This window comes from Mus musculus, chromosome 8 (genome assembly GCF_000001635.26).
Source record: "Mus musculus strain C57BL/6J chromosome 8, GRCm38.p6 C57BL/6J".
NCBI lineage: Eukaryota > Metazoa > Chordata > Mammalia > Rodentia > Muridae > Mus > Mus musculus.
Genome location: NC_000074.6, coordinates 114,711,971 through 114,728,028, shown reverse-complemented (window position 1 = coordinate 114,728,028; position 16,058 = coordinate 114,711,971). Strand labels below are relative to the sequence as shown.

Genomic DNA, 16,058 nt, shown 5'->3' with positions numbered 1-16,058 from the left:
AGAGAGAACACTACACTAGATATGTAAAATATTTTTTTAATCCATCCTGGAACTAAGAGGGTGAAAGTCCTTCTAAACACAAACAGTCAGGGCAGCTAAGGAAATGCTCAAGGATTCGGAGCTGAAGTTTGGTTAAGGCATTGACCAAACAGATAAAAATTAGGATGGGGAAGCAGTTCCTTGTTTTCTAACTGTAATGTTTGTGGGTCATTAGGATGAATTGAAATGCAAATAGGTAGATGGTGTTATTCTTAAAGGTCTAAACCAGAAGGCAAGTTCCTAGAACATTCATTGGCAAAAGTAACAGTCCTCATCAATGGCACACACACACACACACACACACACACACACACACACACACACAGGGGTAGGGGGACAGGAGGGCAGAAGGGAGGGAGGGAGAGGGAGAGAGGCCAAATGGATACAACTAAACCATAGATATGCCTTTAAGACTCTATGAGACTCGGTTCGGAGTTAAAGAAAACACAGAAGCAGGAACAGGTGACGTGACAGAAACCATCCGTAGCCACAGTGTATGGCGAGGAGGATGAAGGTGGATAGACAGGATAAACCAGTAAAAGGTAGAAGTATGGACCAGTGTGTGTGTGCACACGTGTGTGTGTGTGTGTGTGTGCACACGTGTGTGCGTGTTTCTATTCCCCAGACCCAATAAGAATACACTAATGTTTTCATCACCTACTCCTCCCTGAATTCAACTTCTCCAAGCTAATCCCACCCTCAAAATTACACACAGATGAAACCTGGTTCCACCTATGGAAATCCACTGGTATGGGTGTGAGCTTATACATATGTATTCTTATGCATGTGCTCAATTGCAAATATAGGCACACATATATTTTAATGTCAGATTGCCTTCACAGCGTGAATGCTAAAATTTATTGTTTTTAGTTCGAATGAACACTGAGCTTTAAATGGGGGGAGGGGAGAGTAAATGGAAGGCCGTTCTGTTTGAATATGAAATGGACACCGATATGAGGGAAGAATGAGAGCCAGAATGCAGCTCTCGGGTCACAGCTGCTGAGGACAGGTCATACACCTTTATCTCCTGAGACTTTGTTTTTTGTTTGTTTGGTTATTTTTTTTCTCCTACAAACAAGGAGAGGAGAACCCCAACATGGAAAACCACTTGTGCTGTTGGGGTCCCCATAAATGCTAACGAAGCAGGCACTTCACGAAAGTGCCTGTTAGACTCTCATGGTTTTGTTCTTGGGAATAAAACATCACGTGTGGGGAATTAAAGACAACAATGATACTAAGTCAAGAAAAGATGCAGCTAGAGGCCGGCTCAGCAGTTACGCATGCGTACTGCTCTCCCACAGTACTGGAGTTGAGATCCTAGCCCCACATCTGGCGGCTTACATCCCCCTCTAACTTTAGCCCCGAGAAGGCCCAAAGCTCTCTCTTCTGGTCTCTGTGGGCAGCCACATACACATGCACACAAATACATACAAACACATACGCATGCATAAGGCAACACAAAAAAACCATGAAATAAATAAATAATAAAAATAGAGGAAGAAAAGATTCTGAACCACTGACTGCTAGCTTTGATGGAATTCACCTTTGTGTGAATATGACGCATCTCACAGTGACACTTGCTAATGCTCTTTACTCAAAGGCTGGTAAGAAGATGTTCCTCTGAGAGAATAAAACAACTAACTGAGCCAACAGGAAACTTTCTGTGCTGTATCTGCTGAGGAGCTTTGGTGGAAGATCCCATCCTGAGAGCCTTAACAGGAGATCTAAGAAAAGGTGTGGAAATGCCTGTTACTGATGACAGTGACACAAGGAAACAAAAGGTTCAGGCGAGCACATGAAAAGTGCATGTATGCACACACGTGCACTCAGAGGGAATGCTACAAGTCAGCCAGAACATACTTCGAGTCCCTTGTATACAGTGGAGATTAATATTGTAGGATGGGTACACACTGTGTGATGTTTCAACATCCAATAAACCATCCCTCCGGTAGTATCACCTACCGCAGTGCCTGCAGAAATGTTGCCAGACCACGAGGAACATGCATCTTTTTTTTTCTCCAAACAATGCAAGCTAATCTTCCCAGGGGCGATCTGTCAATGCCAGGAGTGCTAATTTGATAGCTCCGTCATCAGATGGCATCGAGAATTTCATTACATATTTTAAGTCACGCTAACATGGTTTGCTAATGCTGGAATTCACTAAAAGGCCACGGCTATTTAAATAACAAACGGCCACAATAATGGTATACATATTAAAAAAAAATGACATGTGTTGTCTTCTACAAATCCTCTTCCTGGGGTCTTACATCATTAGCTAATAGTCATCAACACAAAGATCTATCAAGACGTTTTAGAGAGGGCAGAGTCACATGTGAAGTCATTATTTGTAGAAATTAACAATATACCTATCCAATGGAAGAATATACATTAAATTACATTAGAATAATGTTGTGTGCTAGATCCATCAGATATTCTTCAGGTTAGAGAAATTTAATTCTACTGCATAAAAAACAGAAGACAGAAAAATATTTAGTTAAGCAATAAATCACACTTAAAGATCGGCTATCTTCCTTCCTGGTTAATTTACAGCCACACGAGCACATGTACAGATCAACAAATACATTCACAAACGAGCATATCCCACATGAACCTGCCCACCTAGTGCTTGTGGTCACACTATGCTACAAAATCTTGTTCCATCTACAGTTACTCCTGAGTGTCATGGGCGCTGGTTCTCCCACTTCTGTGCCTTCAATGCACAATGCCTCTTATATTTGTGCAGACTGTGGAGTCGCCTTGGGCAAAGCTATTAGCCCATTCCAGCTCCTCTGACAGTATTGGATACTATCTTTTGAGTGGTGGTATACACCAGTCATCCAAGCACATGGGTGACACAGGCAGGAGATTCTTAAGTTGGAGGCCAGCTACAAGGTGAGGCTATACCTCTAACATCAAGAAAAGAAAGAGGATATTATCTTCAAAGAATCAAAAGTCAGAAATGCCTTAACTCCTGGCACATAGCAGGTGCTCAATAAAAGGTGGCTAACTTAAAAATTCAGCCACACACACTGTCCCCTCTGCTGTAAAATCTCTGTCCTCAAAGTCATTAACCTGACTCTGTGTCCTCACTGTCACCACCCCCACTGTCCTCAACACCAACAAGAGCGAAGACCCCAAATCCTTCACAAAGCCTTTGGTGGTATCTGTTACCTATACCTCTGTGGTGGCTGGTGCTCTCAATTTAGAATCACCTAGAAGACCAACCTGTGGGTGCAATTCCAAAAGATCAAAGTGACCATCATTTACATGATGCCACCTGATTGTCATCTCAGGGCTGGGGAAGTGGAGACAGGAGGATCCCTGGGACTCGCTGCCTAATTGATGAGCTCCAGGCCAATGAGAGATGTCTCAAAAGGTTCACAGCCTATCTGAGCATAAGCTTCCAGGTCAAAAGCCAGGCCAGGCTTAAGTTTTTTTTACCTGTCTCAAACAAACACAGAACACCAATCAAATGCTGGTATTATGAGTCACTTCCTAAATTTCTGAAGACAGAAATGGTTTTCCTAGAGTCTCTAGTTTATAGAGCACACTCTATCATTATACGATCTCTTTTGCTTAATGTGGCCAACACAAATGAAGATTCCAAAAGAAGACATCATGATAAAGTGACTTGCGGTCTGTATGGAGAGATCCTTGGCCAGTGGTACACACCTTTCATCCCAGCACTCAGGAGGCAGAGGTAGGTGAGTCTCTGTGAGTTTGGAGGCCAGCCTGCTTTACACAGCTCCCCAAAACTCGAAGTTAAACACACTAAAGACTCACTCGCAAATGGGCAGAGAGATAAGCACTCCCCAAAGCAAATCCTGTTGAAAGGTCATCATCAAAAGGAAGGGGTGTGGTTGGTCCTCTGAGACATCCCTTGCAATTAGGGATGAAAGGGCACTCTGCCCCCACAAAGCTTCAACTCCTTCCTGAAATACACAGCATCCTTGACAACTGTTGTCTGTGATCTGGACCATCATGAAAGGCCACTGTGGTGGCACAATTTGGAGCAAATGAACAGTTCAAGTTGTGCCAGGTGGCCCAGGTTTGAGCCTCGCCTTCACCTCTGACAACCTCCAGGTGCCCAATGTCTTCTCTGTTTCACGGCACACAGAAAGGCCTCCCGGGATCCAGTCAGAACCTGGAGCCTCCTTCAGGTTCAAGGTCCATGCACAGCCCTTTCTGCTCCATCTGACTCCCATCTTAACCAAATGGAGATAAACACACTCCACCCCCCTCTCCCATCTACCTTGGAGACCTGAGAAGCAGTCAGATGCTGGAAAGATGCTTGGTACAGTCAGTCCTAGTAAAGGCAAGGTGATGGTATTGTCTCCCAGAACTTCTTAATCAGCCACAACTCTCAGGGGACCCTCTGCTACAATGAATTAACAATTCAATTACACGTGGGAAACCTGCAGTGGTCAGGTAGAGCTGGAGTTCAGTTTCTGATGGGTTTTGTTTGTTTGTTTTGGCTTTGGATCTAAAAAGGCCTCCATCATCCTGGGGGCCAAAGATGAACCCAAGGGAACCTCTCCCTGCCCTGGTGAAGGGAGGGAAAAGGAGACACGCCCAGGTATCCTGCACCAGTGACTTCGAATCAGGGAGCCCAGGAGAATGGGTGTATCCCTTGCAAGCAGAAGAGTCCTGCCAGCTTTTTCCTGGGCCTTGGAACAAAAGGAGAGAGAGGAAGAAAGCTTACTGGAGAACATAATCCTCCCGAAGCAAGGAAGGATGCTGTAGTTGTTTTCTTTTGAACATCTTCGCAAACCCTTATCGGGTTAACGGTGAGATCTCAAACACGCTAATTTCATTAGCTCCGTCTTTTATTATAGCTGCTGAGAATCAACATGGGGGATCAGTGACACAAGGCCCACACAGGAGCCAAGCGTCGATACTCAACTCAGGAGAGGAAAAACAGACTTACCATGTTCACCTGCCTAAGAATATTAAAATATCAAAAAGGTTTTCGAGTTCCCCGGTTTTTATGGCTTTTTTTTTTTCTTTCCCTTTAAAGAGTGAGAATACTATGAAAACATTATGCTGGGCTCAGCAGTTGATGGACGGTATTTTTTTTGGATCTAGCAAATATGCTTTTTATAACTTTTCTCCAAAACGAGGAACTTTGTAGCTCAAGTTACTTGGACACTGACGCTGTTTTTTCTCCCTCCCCCACTTTTCTGATCAGTCAGAAGGGTTTTCTCTCTGTTCTTCAAATAAATAAGATCCCCCAGCTGAACAAACACCATATATTCTCGGGGATGGCTTTGACTTCTCAAAGAGCATTTCACTTTCTCTCTCTCTCTCTCTTTCTCAAAATGTAAATGATTCAATAGACTTAAAGAGACCACATCACAGGAAACTCAAGAAGCCAATGTTGGTCATGGGATTAACCCCCTGGCTGATGCACGAGGGAGGAGAAAGCCTCCACTCAACCGAAATGACTTGATATTTCTTGAGAATGCTGAAGATGACTGGATAAGATATTTTGTTAGGCAAAGCAATGGGTAGGTATAGGCAATGGAGAAGAAAAAAAAAGAAACCTTTAACATTTAAAATCCAACTTACTTTTTCTGAAAAAAAGTAAAGAGCAATAAAAAATAAATAAAGTTTTTTTTTTCTTTACTTAGTTCTTTGTTCAAATAGTACAGCAGCCCTGAACAGTAACAACTGATCTTAGAGAGGGTACTGGGCCTTGAGAAGCAGAATCGTACTCCTTACGGGCTTGAGAGCGACTGGCAAGATCTATCTAGTTTTACTAAAAGAAATTAAGTTTCTGTGCAATTTTTAAATTCCTATCCGACGTCAGCAATGTGAGTTTCTTTGGGAAGAGAAAGCTGGCTGTCAGTTAAATAATAAAGCAATGCAAGACGGTCCACATCTTTGCACTTGGGATGCAATTTGGGATAGACACCCAATGTCTGCATCCTTCTAGACTTCTTATTAAGGGGCTCTGTCTTATCTCCCACCACAAAGCGGAAATGCATAAACATACATAGGAAAGGAACTGGGTGCCTCGGACACCTCTCTCGGCCCTGGAAGTGGTACAGGCAGACGACAGGAAGGGTGTGATCAGCGGGAGTGGGAGGCGTGACAGAAGCATTGGCAACAAGTACCATGGCTTCAGACAAGGAGCTCTGGGTCAGGGCCTGTGAGGGCTCTGGCCACGGGAGTACAGTAACAAGGACGAGAGAGAGAGAGAGAGAGAGAGAGAGAGAGAGAGAGAGAGAGAGAGAGAGAGAGAGAGAGAGAGAGAGAGAGAGAGAAAATCAAACCACTTAAGGAAACTCACACAGTAGTGGGTGGGCTGCAAGATATTTCCCGATGCGCACTCTCCCCTTCCTCCTAACCCCAGCACGCGAATCCCTGGACTCATATCTAACAAACAATATAGAAGGTGTCAGACCGTCTGCAGGGGGTGTTTTTTTGCCTGGCTAGGGGACAATGGAGCCCTGTGTAGTCCTCACAATTTATACCACTGTCTTTCCCTTCCCTCGGTGCACAATGTGTCTAAAGAGTTCTGTGTTCCATACTTGACTCACTGTTCAGTTCACTGAGATACTATCAGCTTGTCTGTAAGGTTGGACGCTATGTAAATGGCGAAGACTCTAAACTTCCACTAGTGAGACCAGAGATGAAGTGGTAAACCCTTAGCCGGCTCCTATAGAACATACCTTTCTTACTGCGAGAGAACAGAGTTGTTCTGAAAACAAATTGGAACTCGGGTTTGAGTCTTCTCTATTGGTGTTAGAAAAACATCACCTCACACCTCACGGGCAGGGGTGAAGGGGGAGGGGAATCAATGTATCCAGCAAGTTATACAGAGATTGGTGCTTGTGGAAGAACATTCCGGAAAATCGTGGGACAACGCAAGCTCTGTGCATTTGTTTAATCGTGCTGGCCTCCAGCATCTAAACTGCATTGAGGCCAAAAATTACTAGAAAGAAGTATGAAATTGGAGAAAAGGAAGCTGAGGGGGAGAGGATCAAAGGCAGCCAGGGCTTGAGTAGAGAATCGAGGGGAGGGCAAGGACGAGGTGCGGAGGGGCGGCGCTACCCAACTGCCAGTGGGTCTGTGGGAGAAAAGAGAGGGAGATAAAGCTGGTGGCTTTCAAATCTTGGCTAAATGTTCATTAAATGATTTGTCACACACATTAAGGGCAGACGGTTGCTTTTCTCCTCTCGGGTGTTCATTCAGGAACAAAGACTTGAAACGCTATAATGAAGAGAGAGAGACAGAGAGACAGAGAGACAGAGACAGAGAGACAGACAGAGAGAGAGACAGAGAGACAGAGACAGAGGCAAACAGACAGAGAGAGAGAGAGAGGGAGAGAAAGAGAGAGAGAGAGAAGGAGAGGGAGAGGGAGGGAGAGAGGGAGAGAGAGAGAGAGAGAGAGAGAGAGAGAGAGAGAGAGAGAGAGAGAAAGAAAGCCAGTCAGCCTGTAGAACTCGGAAGTATGCTCACACAAATTAACCTTCATTAAATAGACAGAGAGAATTTCTCCTTAAAGTTGAGGTGTGTTGGCAGTAGGGACCAAGCAATTGGCCCCCAAAAGGTTGAAACTGACCTAAGGCCCTTAACTCCAGCATGACGGGAGATCAGGCGGCTGCAATGTCATCCTTAGCAACACAGGCTACTCGGAGTCTGCCAGGACTACCCAAGACCTTGTCTCAAAAACTAAGTATGTGAGTTGTACACCTTTTCCTTAGCCACTTCCTTGCCCTGGGTGTTTTTCTTTTAAATGCCAGGAAAAGTCTCCTCAGGCTTCCATTTGAGTCTACTCTGACCCCAGTTTTCCCCAGATCATCTAGTAACCACTAAGGGAACCCCTCCAAATTCCAAATTCCAGTAACATGACCATCTATCACAGACATGGAAGTGGAAATGGGTGAGAATAGATTTTAAGTTCTTAACATGAATACACACACACACACACACACACATATACATACTCACACATACACATACATACATGTACACACACAGATACATATATCTGTGTGTATACATGTATCTGTATATATACCAACATAGACATACAACACAATACACAAACACATATAGACAAACATGCACGCACATACACATAATAAACAAACATGGATATATATACATGTATACACATATACATACACAAAACAAACATATACATATGTATAACATACACATACACACGCGCACACACACACACACACACACACACACACACACACACACACACATCAATAACCAAGGGAGTCAGCAAATATGTTCATCAGGGCAAACCATTCACCGTATGTGTTTATACCAAAAAGAGACGGGGTTGTATTTATCAATCACACACCCACAAAACTGAGTTGAAGCTGTGATGTATGGAGAAAAGGCACAGCAACTGCCCATCAAGTGTTGTGGCTTGGCTGTGAGGTGTCTCAACAGTCCATCCCTGGCTTGTGGCACTTGATGGTAGGTTTTGGAGCCCTGGGGAAGGGATTACAGCCCATCCCTACTTCCAGTCAAGTTCTGTTTCCACCATAGAAGAAACAGCTGTCCCACGCTTACTCTGCCATGGAACAGAGTTTGCCACCATGCCATCTAGGTTAATCACAGTGATGTGGACCGAAGATAACACAGCGAGTTTCCATATGCAGCTGACATGAAACCTTCACAAGGCCAGATTCTCACAACAGGGCAGTGATGGTTATCAAGTATCTATAAATGCTTGCTGCCCTTCATTTCCTCAGTGCAGTCCATAAGTCCATAAGGTGGGCACAAGTCCTGGTATTTCACGAGAGTCTTAATGAAGGTAGGAAACTTGCTCATGAGTTAGGACAGAGGGGAGCTGGTATTTCTAGAGTCGCCTAACTCTAGAATATTCCCTAACAGTTCTAGAGCTCTCCAGATCTCAAAATGAATAATCTTCCTTCCAAACATGCTTTTCTGAGGGAATCCATTGCTGTGGCTTGGAGCCAAGTGCCTGGGGGCTTTTGGCTCTGACCCTAGCTACCCTGGATACGCTGAGGCTGTGAGACCTGGCCTCACCATTTCTTACACACTCTGAACTGCAATCCTTCCCCACCTCAGGGAGACTAGCGGCAAAGAGCCCACTACTGACCCTCCTGCATAAGCACACAGCATTCTTTCCTTTACAATGACGTACAGTGTTGCCATGTTTGAATATCAAATGAAAGCACACAGGGACTCTCTTCTGAGGTCACAGCTGTGGAAAGGTTGGGAACTAGAACTGTTTGGACCCTGGCCCTTTAGTCAGAGTGGAGCCTGTGCTTTTGAGGGGCTCCGGGTACTTCCTGAATTTCTTTTTTTTTTTTTTTATGACATCATGTGACAAAACCCTTGTTCTAATCTGAGAGACCTGGAATGCTTCCGGGGAGAGCAGAGTGGATAAGAGCGGAAAAGATGGAATATTCTAGAATGAAAAATTTATTAGGAAAGAACGCATGGCTGGGCTGACTAGAGCTGGGGCTGGTCATGTGGAACCGAGAACCCAGGTACCCTCTGATTAATTCTCATATGTTCTCGTGGCCACACTGTGGGTAGACAGTCTAAGCCACTGGATGGCTGATTCTTCTATTTTACAAAAAGTCACTTCTGTGTTTTGTTAGCCTCCCATCATCCATCCGCCAGGAACAGGGACGATCGACTTAATTTCGGAGAGTGGGAGCAGGGAAAGATGACTCACAGAGCAGCTCAGAGTCAGAATCCTCTTCTTATGGAGAAAGAGCTAAGGGGTGGAGAATGATACGGCCCCACTTTGCTTTCAGAATGTGTTCAGGACGCAGTGATCACCACTCCTGCAGCCACTTCGGAAGCATGAAGTGAAAGCCGAGACAGCCTTGAAAGGCACTTCCCACTTGAGGGACCAAGCATACCTCTGGATGCCTCAGGGTTACAGAATCTACGAAAAAAATTAAAGAAGACCCCCTAGATCTTATTCCAACCATCTTTCCATGTGAATTAGGAGCTCACAGCTCATAGTCACCGCACGGATACAGACATTTGACCCAAGGCAGGTTGAATTATTACAAAACGACTGAAGAGAAGCAGGGGAACGAAACTTTAAAACAACTGCCTAAAGATTCCAAGTTCTTGGCTCTTGTGAAACCCGCCACATGCCCGGGCCTTGGGACTAAGCAAACGCCACACACTTTAAAGCTCTGGGCAGAATGGAAAGCTGACTAATGAGCCCTAAGCTAATAATGATCACCTTCAGGTAAGAAGGCTGCAGGGAGGTAGCCCTCTGTAAGAGGAGAGCTGAGCCTCTGGAGAAGCCGTGGTGAGAAAGCTCATGTGTGGCCCGGCCGCAGAGGTCCCCAAAGTCTACTTTCCTGCCATACCTCGGCTTGGGGGAACACAGAAATCAGCGAATTCCACCCATGCTTGGAAGGCTCAAAATACTGTGATCAACAAGGAATATGGGTTTCCATGTTGCAGGGTGTGTTTTCTTTTCTCAACTGAAAAGAAAGAAAGAAAGAAAGAAAGAAAGAAAGAAAGAAAGAAAGAAAGAAAAAAAGAAAGAAAGAAAGAAAGAAAGAAAGAAAGAAAGAGAGAGAGAGAGAGAGAGAGAGGGAGGGAGGGAGGGAGGGAGGGAGGGAGGGAGGGAGAGAGAGAGAGAGAGAGAGAGAGAGAGAGAGAGAGAGAGAGAGAGAAACTGGAAAGTCCCTGTTAGTCCTGTCTCTCCTTGTATGGGGCACGCCAATATACCAATAAGGATTCAGACATGAGGTGGGTCCTTGAATGCACCTTCAGAGTAGCCAGCTACAGGCCTTTGAGGGATGTATTTTGTTAAAAATAGTAATTTAAAGAACAAATCAACATTTATTAGGCCCTTCATTATGCTTTAAAGTTGTACGACTATAAATCACCAGGCCGCGGGTTATCCAAGGGCAGAGTTACCCAGCTTGGCACTGCGTAAGGTTAGGAGAACGCTATGTTGTGCTTTCTCTGCTTGTAATTTATAGCTCTGCAACGGGACCTAGCATTGCAGGCCCATCCATTAGCCGGGTAGCCACACATCTGTTAGGGCTCCTTACAATGGCAGCCTTTTCATGGCTACAGGAAGAGAAACCCAATCCTTTCAGAAGATCTACAAACTCAAGCCATTTTAAAAAAAAAAAGTGAACTGATATGAAAACACAGTTCCCTAAAACATCTGCTAAGCTCTTGTTACCCCAACACATGATATTCTTTCCGACAGTTACCTGCCAACACAAATATTTGGTTGCTCCAAACACCCTTCAAGGCACGTGACTGTGCTCAACTTGAAATTTACACTCGGAGCCATAGAGGGCTGGCTTGGCCCTGAGACCTCTGGCAAGGAGGTTGTTTACCAGCGTTCAAAACTAATGTGGAAAAAAAAAGAGGGGAGTGGGTCAAGAAGGTGCTGTCAAATGCTTTAAAGAGGAAACATAACGACACAATCAGACACACATGGCAGGGGCGCTACGGTGTGTTTGACTAAGGAAATGGAGCTGGAAGGAGTTGGCGAAGGCTCTGGAGGCGAGGATGGCATTTTCTTGAACAGGCTAGGTAGGCTTTTCCTGGCACAGATGCAATTCATTCTGACCCTGCAGAAGTGTTGTGAGGGAAAAATAAAACAGGCAGATAGATACCTGAGGTGTCTCGAGGTCAGGTGCAAGTTGCCAAGGTGCCCCTCAGCTGAGAGCTTCGAAGCTCTCAAACGAGACAGCACACACCAATAGCCATAACCACCCTGGTAAATCTCTTACGCCGTTAGGTAACAGCACAGGTCAGGTTTATACTGATATGATGTCATTTGCACACCTTGCCGTATCATGTATGCTAACATCTGGCACACACATTACTATACATAAAACGCAGTTTAGAGGCAGAGGTGTCAACACAAAACTCCTTGGTGATGTGACTTCATCATGCGAACACTCTCAGCAAACTTTGGTTTCCTTTAAGACATTTTAGGGACTGCTACTGGTAAAAAAAAAAAATCTTGGTTTAAACAACATTTAAAACAGCGTATTTCCATTTTGCTCATTCTTTTTATGTTATCATAAATTCGAGGCGGGAGGAATAATCACCTCTCCCAGAACTCCTAGGACACTTGTCCTGTGGCCCTCTGGAGGAAGAGGGCGGCAGAGACATGACCTTGCCGGTAGGGGGCACTGTGCTAAGAATTAGTCCCCGTGAGTTTCTCATTAGTGATTATTATACTGCAGGATGCCCAAATGCAAAAATTAATTAATTTCAAAGTGATAATGCATTTACAGCAACAATTAGAAACGTATAACTGTAAAAGGGCAACATTTAAAAGACATATTACATTTAATAAAGTTGCACGAGAGCATCCAATTGTAAAATTACTGATCTGCAACAATAGTCCTTAAAGAGCCACTTAAAATAGCCCGACTCCATGAAGGGTGACCTAATTACGGTAACTAAAATCACCATAGTCACAGCGAGTCACAGCAAATAAAGAAGGGACGTTGATATTAAAACACTGCTGTTTAATGCTTACAGGGGCTGGCTGCAGGGAGGAGGGGGGCTGGGCTTCCTGAGCGCCAGGCAGGGTGGTATTTCTTCTTTCCTGGGCCTTGTACAATGGAGAGTATACCCAAGCTATGCCCATGCCACAGGGAAGAATGCTTTTAGCAAGGTGAGATGGGGAAGGAACTCTGAAGGACAAATGGAGTCCTAGCCTAGAGAAGTATATGGGCGTCTTCTCTTCTCCTTTCTCCTGGGCTCCCTCTGCTCTCCTCCCTCATCATGAGCTCCCTCCTCCTGGAACTCCATATTCCTTCCTCCAAAACTCCCTCCTCCCTCCTCTTGAGCTCCATCCTCCCGTCTGAAGAACCCAACAATATGGAACTCAATGGCAAAGTACCACCGGCCATTTAGACAGGTCACTGATATCAAAGAGGACCTAAACAAGACTCTGTGCCCCACGATGTTGTTAATCTCTACACCTAGGGTTGGAATCCTGGCACTCAGAATGCTCGCCAGGCCTACATAGTGAGACCCTGGCTCAAAAACAACCACATACAAACAAAGAAAAACAGTCAACAGCCGTAGCTAATGTGTGCTGATGAGATATCAAGTCCTGCTTCCTAGTTAATCAGGAATAGGAGAATGGAAACTCGCAGTCACTAGGGTTGCCTCGAGACCAGATAGATAGGTCTGAGGCCACCGCCTCAGGTTCTCCTACGCCATTTTCCTGTCTTGCCAGGAATCTTACTCCTGGAGTGATCAAGGTAGAGACAGAGACATCAACCTCCTCCTATACCCACCAGCAGATTCCCTATTTATCATACTAAAATCACTATAGTCACAGCAAATAGAATTATTTCACTTATTATCAATTTTAGCCCATGTCCCCTGTTATATCTGTCATCTACATTGAGGCACGAGAACTTTCTACACTCAGGTACTGCTCACAGAATCGAAAGAAACTAAGGACAAGGGAAAAAAAAGGTGCTATACACAGCACCCTGTACATGACATGTATGACTACTGAAACTGAAACTGAACAGAATTCAGAATTTCCCCAGCTGTACAACATATATCAAGGTCTCAATTACTATATGTGGACAATGGCCAGATGGTGACCACTAGACAAATCCTCTGTTCTGGAGTCCGTTATTTGAGGTATAACGTGGCAGGATAGGATGCTTGAGACAAATTCCCTACCTTGTCTTGATGGCCACAGGAAACACTGGAACTTGATTAGGAGAAATGCTAAGGAGAGCCAGTTGTTCTACTGTGCCAGGCAGCCGATGGCTGTCCTTGCCACCACCAGAAGGATAGCTGGACTTATATGCCTAAAGACCCAATTTTGATCATTTAAAAAAACAGCACCAGTAACTGCCAAGGATCTATAAGTTCAAAGGAAAATACTTTTATTATTTATCTCATGTGTGTATTTGTGGAACATTCATATGTATGTATGTATGTATGTATGTATGTGTGTGGTGGTGTGCACACCAATGGGTTCATGTATATAAATCCGCTGCAGGATATTTGACCACATCATAAAACCCAAGATTGTGCTGTTTACTAGAAAACGCTATTTCTAGTGGTGGTGTGGCTCAGCCTGAGTACACACCTTTAATCCCTCTAGCTGGAATACAGACAAGCCTTTAGTGGACACCTTTAATCTTAAACAATGAAAGCAAAGTTAGTTAAAGTACCATGCCTGAAAGCGATGTCTAGTTGAGTGGCAGACAAAGTGACAAATCAGAAAAAGATTTGACAGAACAGACTATGGCCAACTCTCACAAGAAAAGAGAGGAAAGGGAAAGCTACTTTGGGGGCAGTGCAAAGAAAGAAAGAAGACAGGAGGCAGTTTTACCAGACAGTTGTACAGAGTCAGATTGCAGAGAGAGAACAAGCTAGACACAGGTGAAGACAGAACGAGCCAGAGGATGAGAAGGAGCCAGAAGATTAGAGCAGAATGACACGGTCAATATGAGGCCAAGCAGAGCACTTCAGTAGGACACCAAGAGAATCCAGATTGAATCAGCCTACAGGGAAAGGAATTTGAGCCAGAGCTCAGAAAGAACAAGTCAGAGGTCAGCGGATTCAGCAGCAAGTCTCAGAGGCTGAAAACATTCTAGGCCTAGATAGGATTGTACAGAGGTTAGAAGCTTCCAGGACGAGGTATAGGTTAGCAGACAGAGGCAGTAAGACTCAGAGATGACAATTACTTCAGGCAAATAAAAGTTATTTTTACATATGTCTGAGGTAGATGTTGGGTTCTTCTTTTAACACCCTCTACTGTATCTATGAGCTATCTATCTATCTATCTATCTATCTATCTATCTATCTATCTATCTATCTATCTACCTATCAGCAGACTTCTCACTGCACCTGGAACTTCAGGCCCTGAGAGATCCAATCATGGAACCCTAACATTGAGGTTGCAAACACATAAAGCTACTCCCAGCTTTCATCTGTCTTCTGGGGGTCTGAATCTAGTTCTTAATTCTTGTTCAGAACACGCTTATCCCACTAAGCCATTTCCCTGGCCCCGAGCTCAGAAGGGCGACTGACCGAGGATGCTGTGCAACATGCACTTCTATATTCAAGTAACACTGGGCTAATGGATTCACAGAAAAGCTTTCACACACCATTGATAAAACAACCGACAAATATGTAAAACCTTCATATTCAGCTTTGTGAATACTTCAGTTCTAACCGCAGCGGTGAGATTCCTCCAAGAGATTTGTCTTCAGGGATATGAAGGATAAACCACACTCTAGCCACAAAGCCTTCTCCAGGAAGGAGCTATACCCAGACCTCCATTATAAGAAGCATCTAGAACATCCGATACAAAAACCTCACTGAACCAAGAAGAAAAGTGCCTACTAACACTCCCGAATCCACATTTGCAACTAACACACAGCACACGTAGCAAGTTCTATTTTGCAGTAGTTTGTGAATCAAAGCAGAAATCACATTGAGAGAAAACAAACCATTATTGTGTCCCTCACCCCAAACCTCCAAGGTTTTCAGGTGTTCTCCACCTAACACTGACAACCAGCATCTATTATCCAAGCCAAGACTATGGTAGAGCAACAGACACAATCTAAACGTGACGGAAGTATTGAAGAGCTTTTGCTAATGAATGAACAGGCTAGATGCTGTGTACTCAATCCCAGGCCCACCACAGCCGGTGACAATGACATCACAACTAGACATGTGGGTCTGGGTTTCCAGGCCCTTCTGTGACGGCGACTGAAGGCATCTGGGCGGTTCCAGAAGCCGCACACTTACCATGGACTTGGTGAACGGCCTGGCCAAGGTGAACAGCAGCTTGTACACCCATGAGTTGCGATGGATGGCTGAGTACATCATGTTCCCAGGGTGCACTGCGTTGGATGTGACCCCGCGCGGGGAGAGGCGACGGTGCAGTTCATTGGAGAAGAGGATATTGCAGAGTTTAGATCTGTTATAAGCCAGCATGGCCCAGTAGTCGCTCCTCGGTGGAGACAGGCGGCTGAGGTCAAGTTTCCCGGAGGAGTCATTAATATCTGTAAATCTAGGAAACAAAGAGC

The 16,058-nt window shown here is 44.7% G+C and overlaps 1 protein-coding gene across 9 annotated transcripts in view; it reads right to left on the bottom strand.

The window, feature by feature from the left end:
* Wwox (WW domain-containing oxidoreductase) overlaps nt 1-16,058 on the bottom strand; it is a 913,078-nt gene that overhangs the window by 624,684 nt on the left and 272,336 nt on the right. For 8 of the 9 annotated variants that reach the window (XM_006531510.4, XM_006531512.3, XM_011248556.2 and 5 more), the window contains exon 8: nt 15,778-16,042. In XM_006531510.4, the coding sequence (XP_006531573.1) occupies nt 15,778-16,042 (265 nt within the window). Of the gene's footprint in view, nt 1-9,332; nt 9,932-15,777; nt 16,043-16,058 lie in introns of those variants that run through there. The other variant, XM_006531514.3, reaches the window with a different exon arrangement.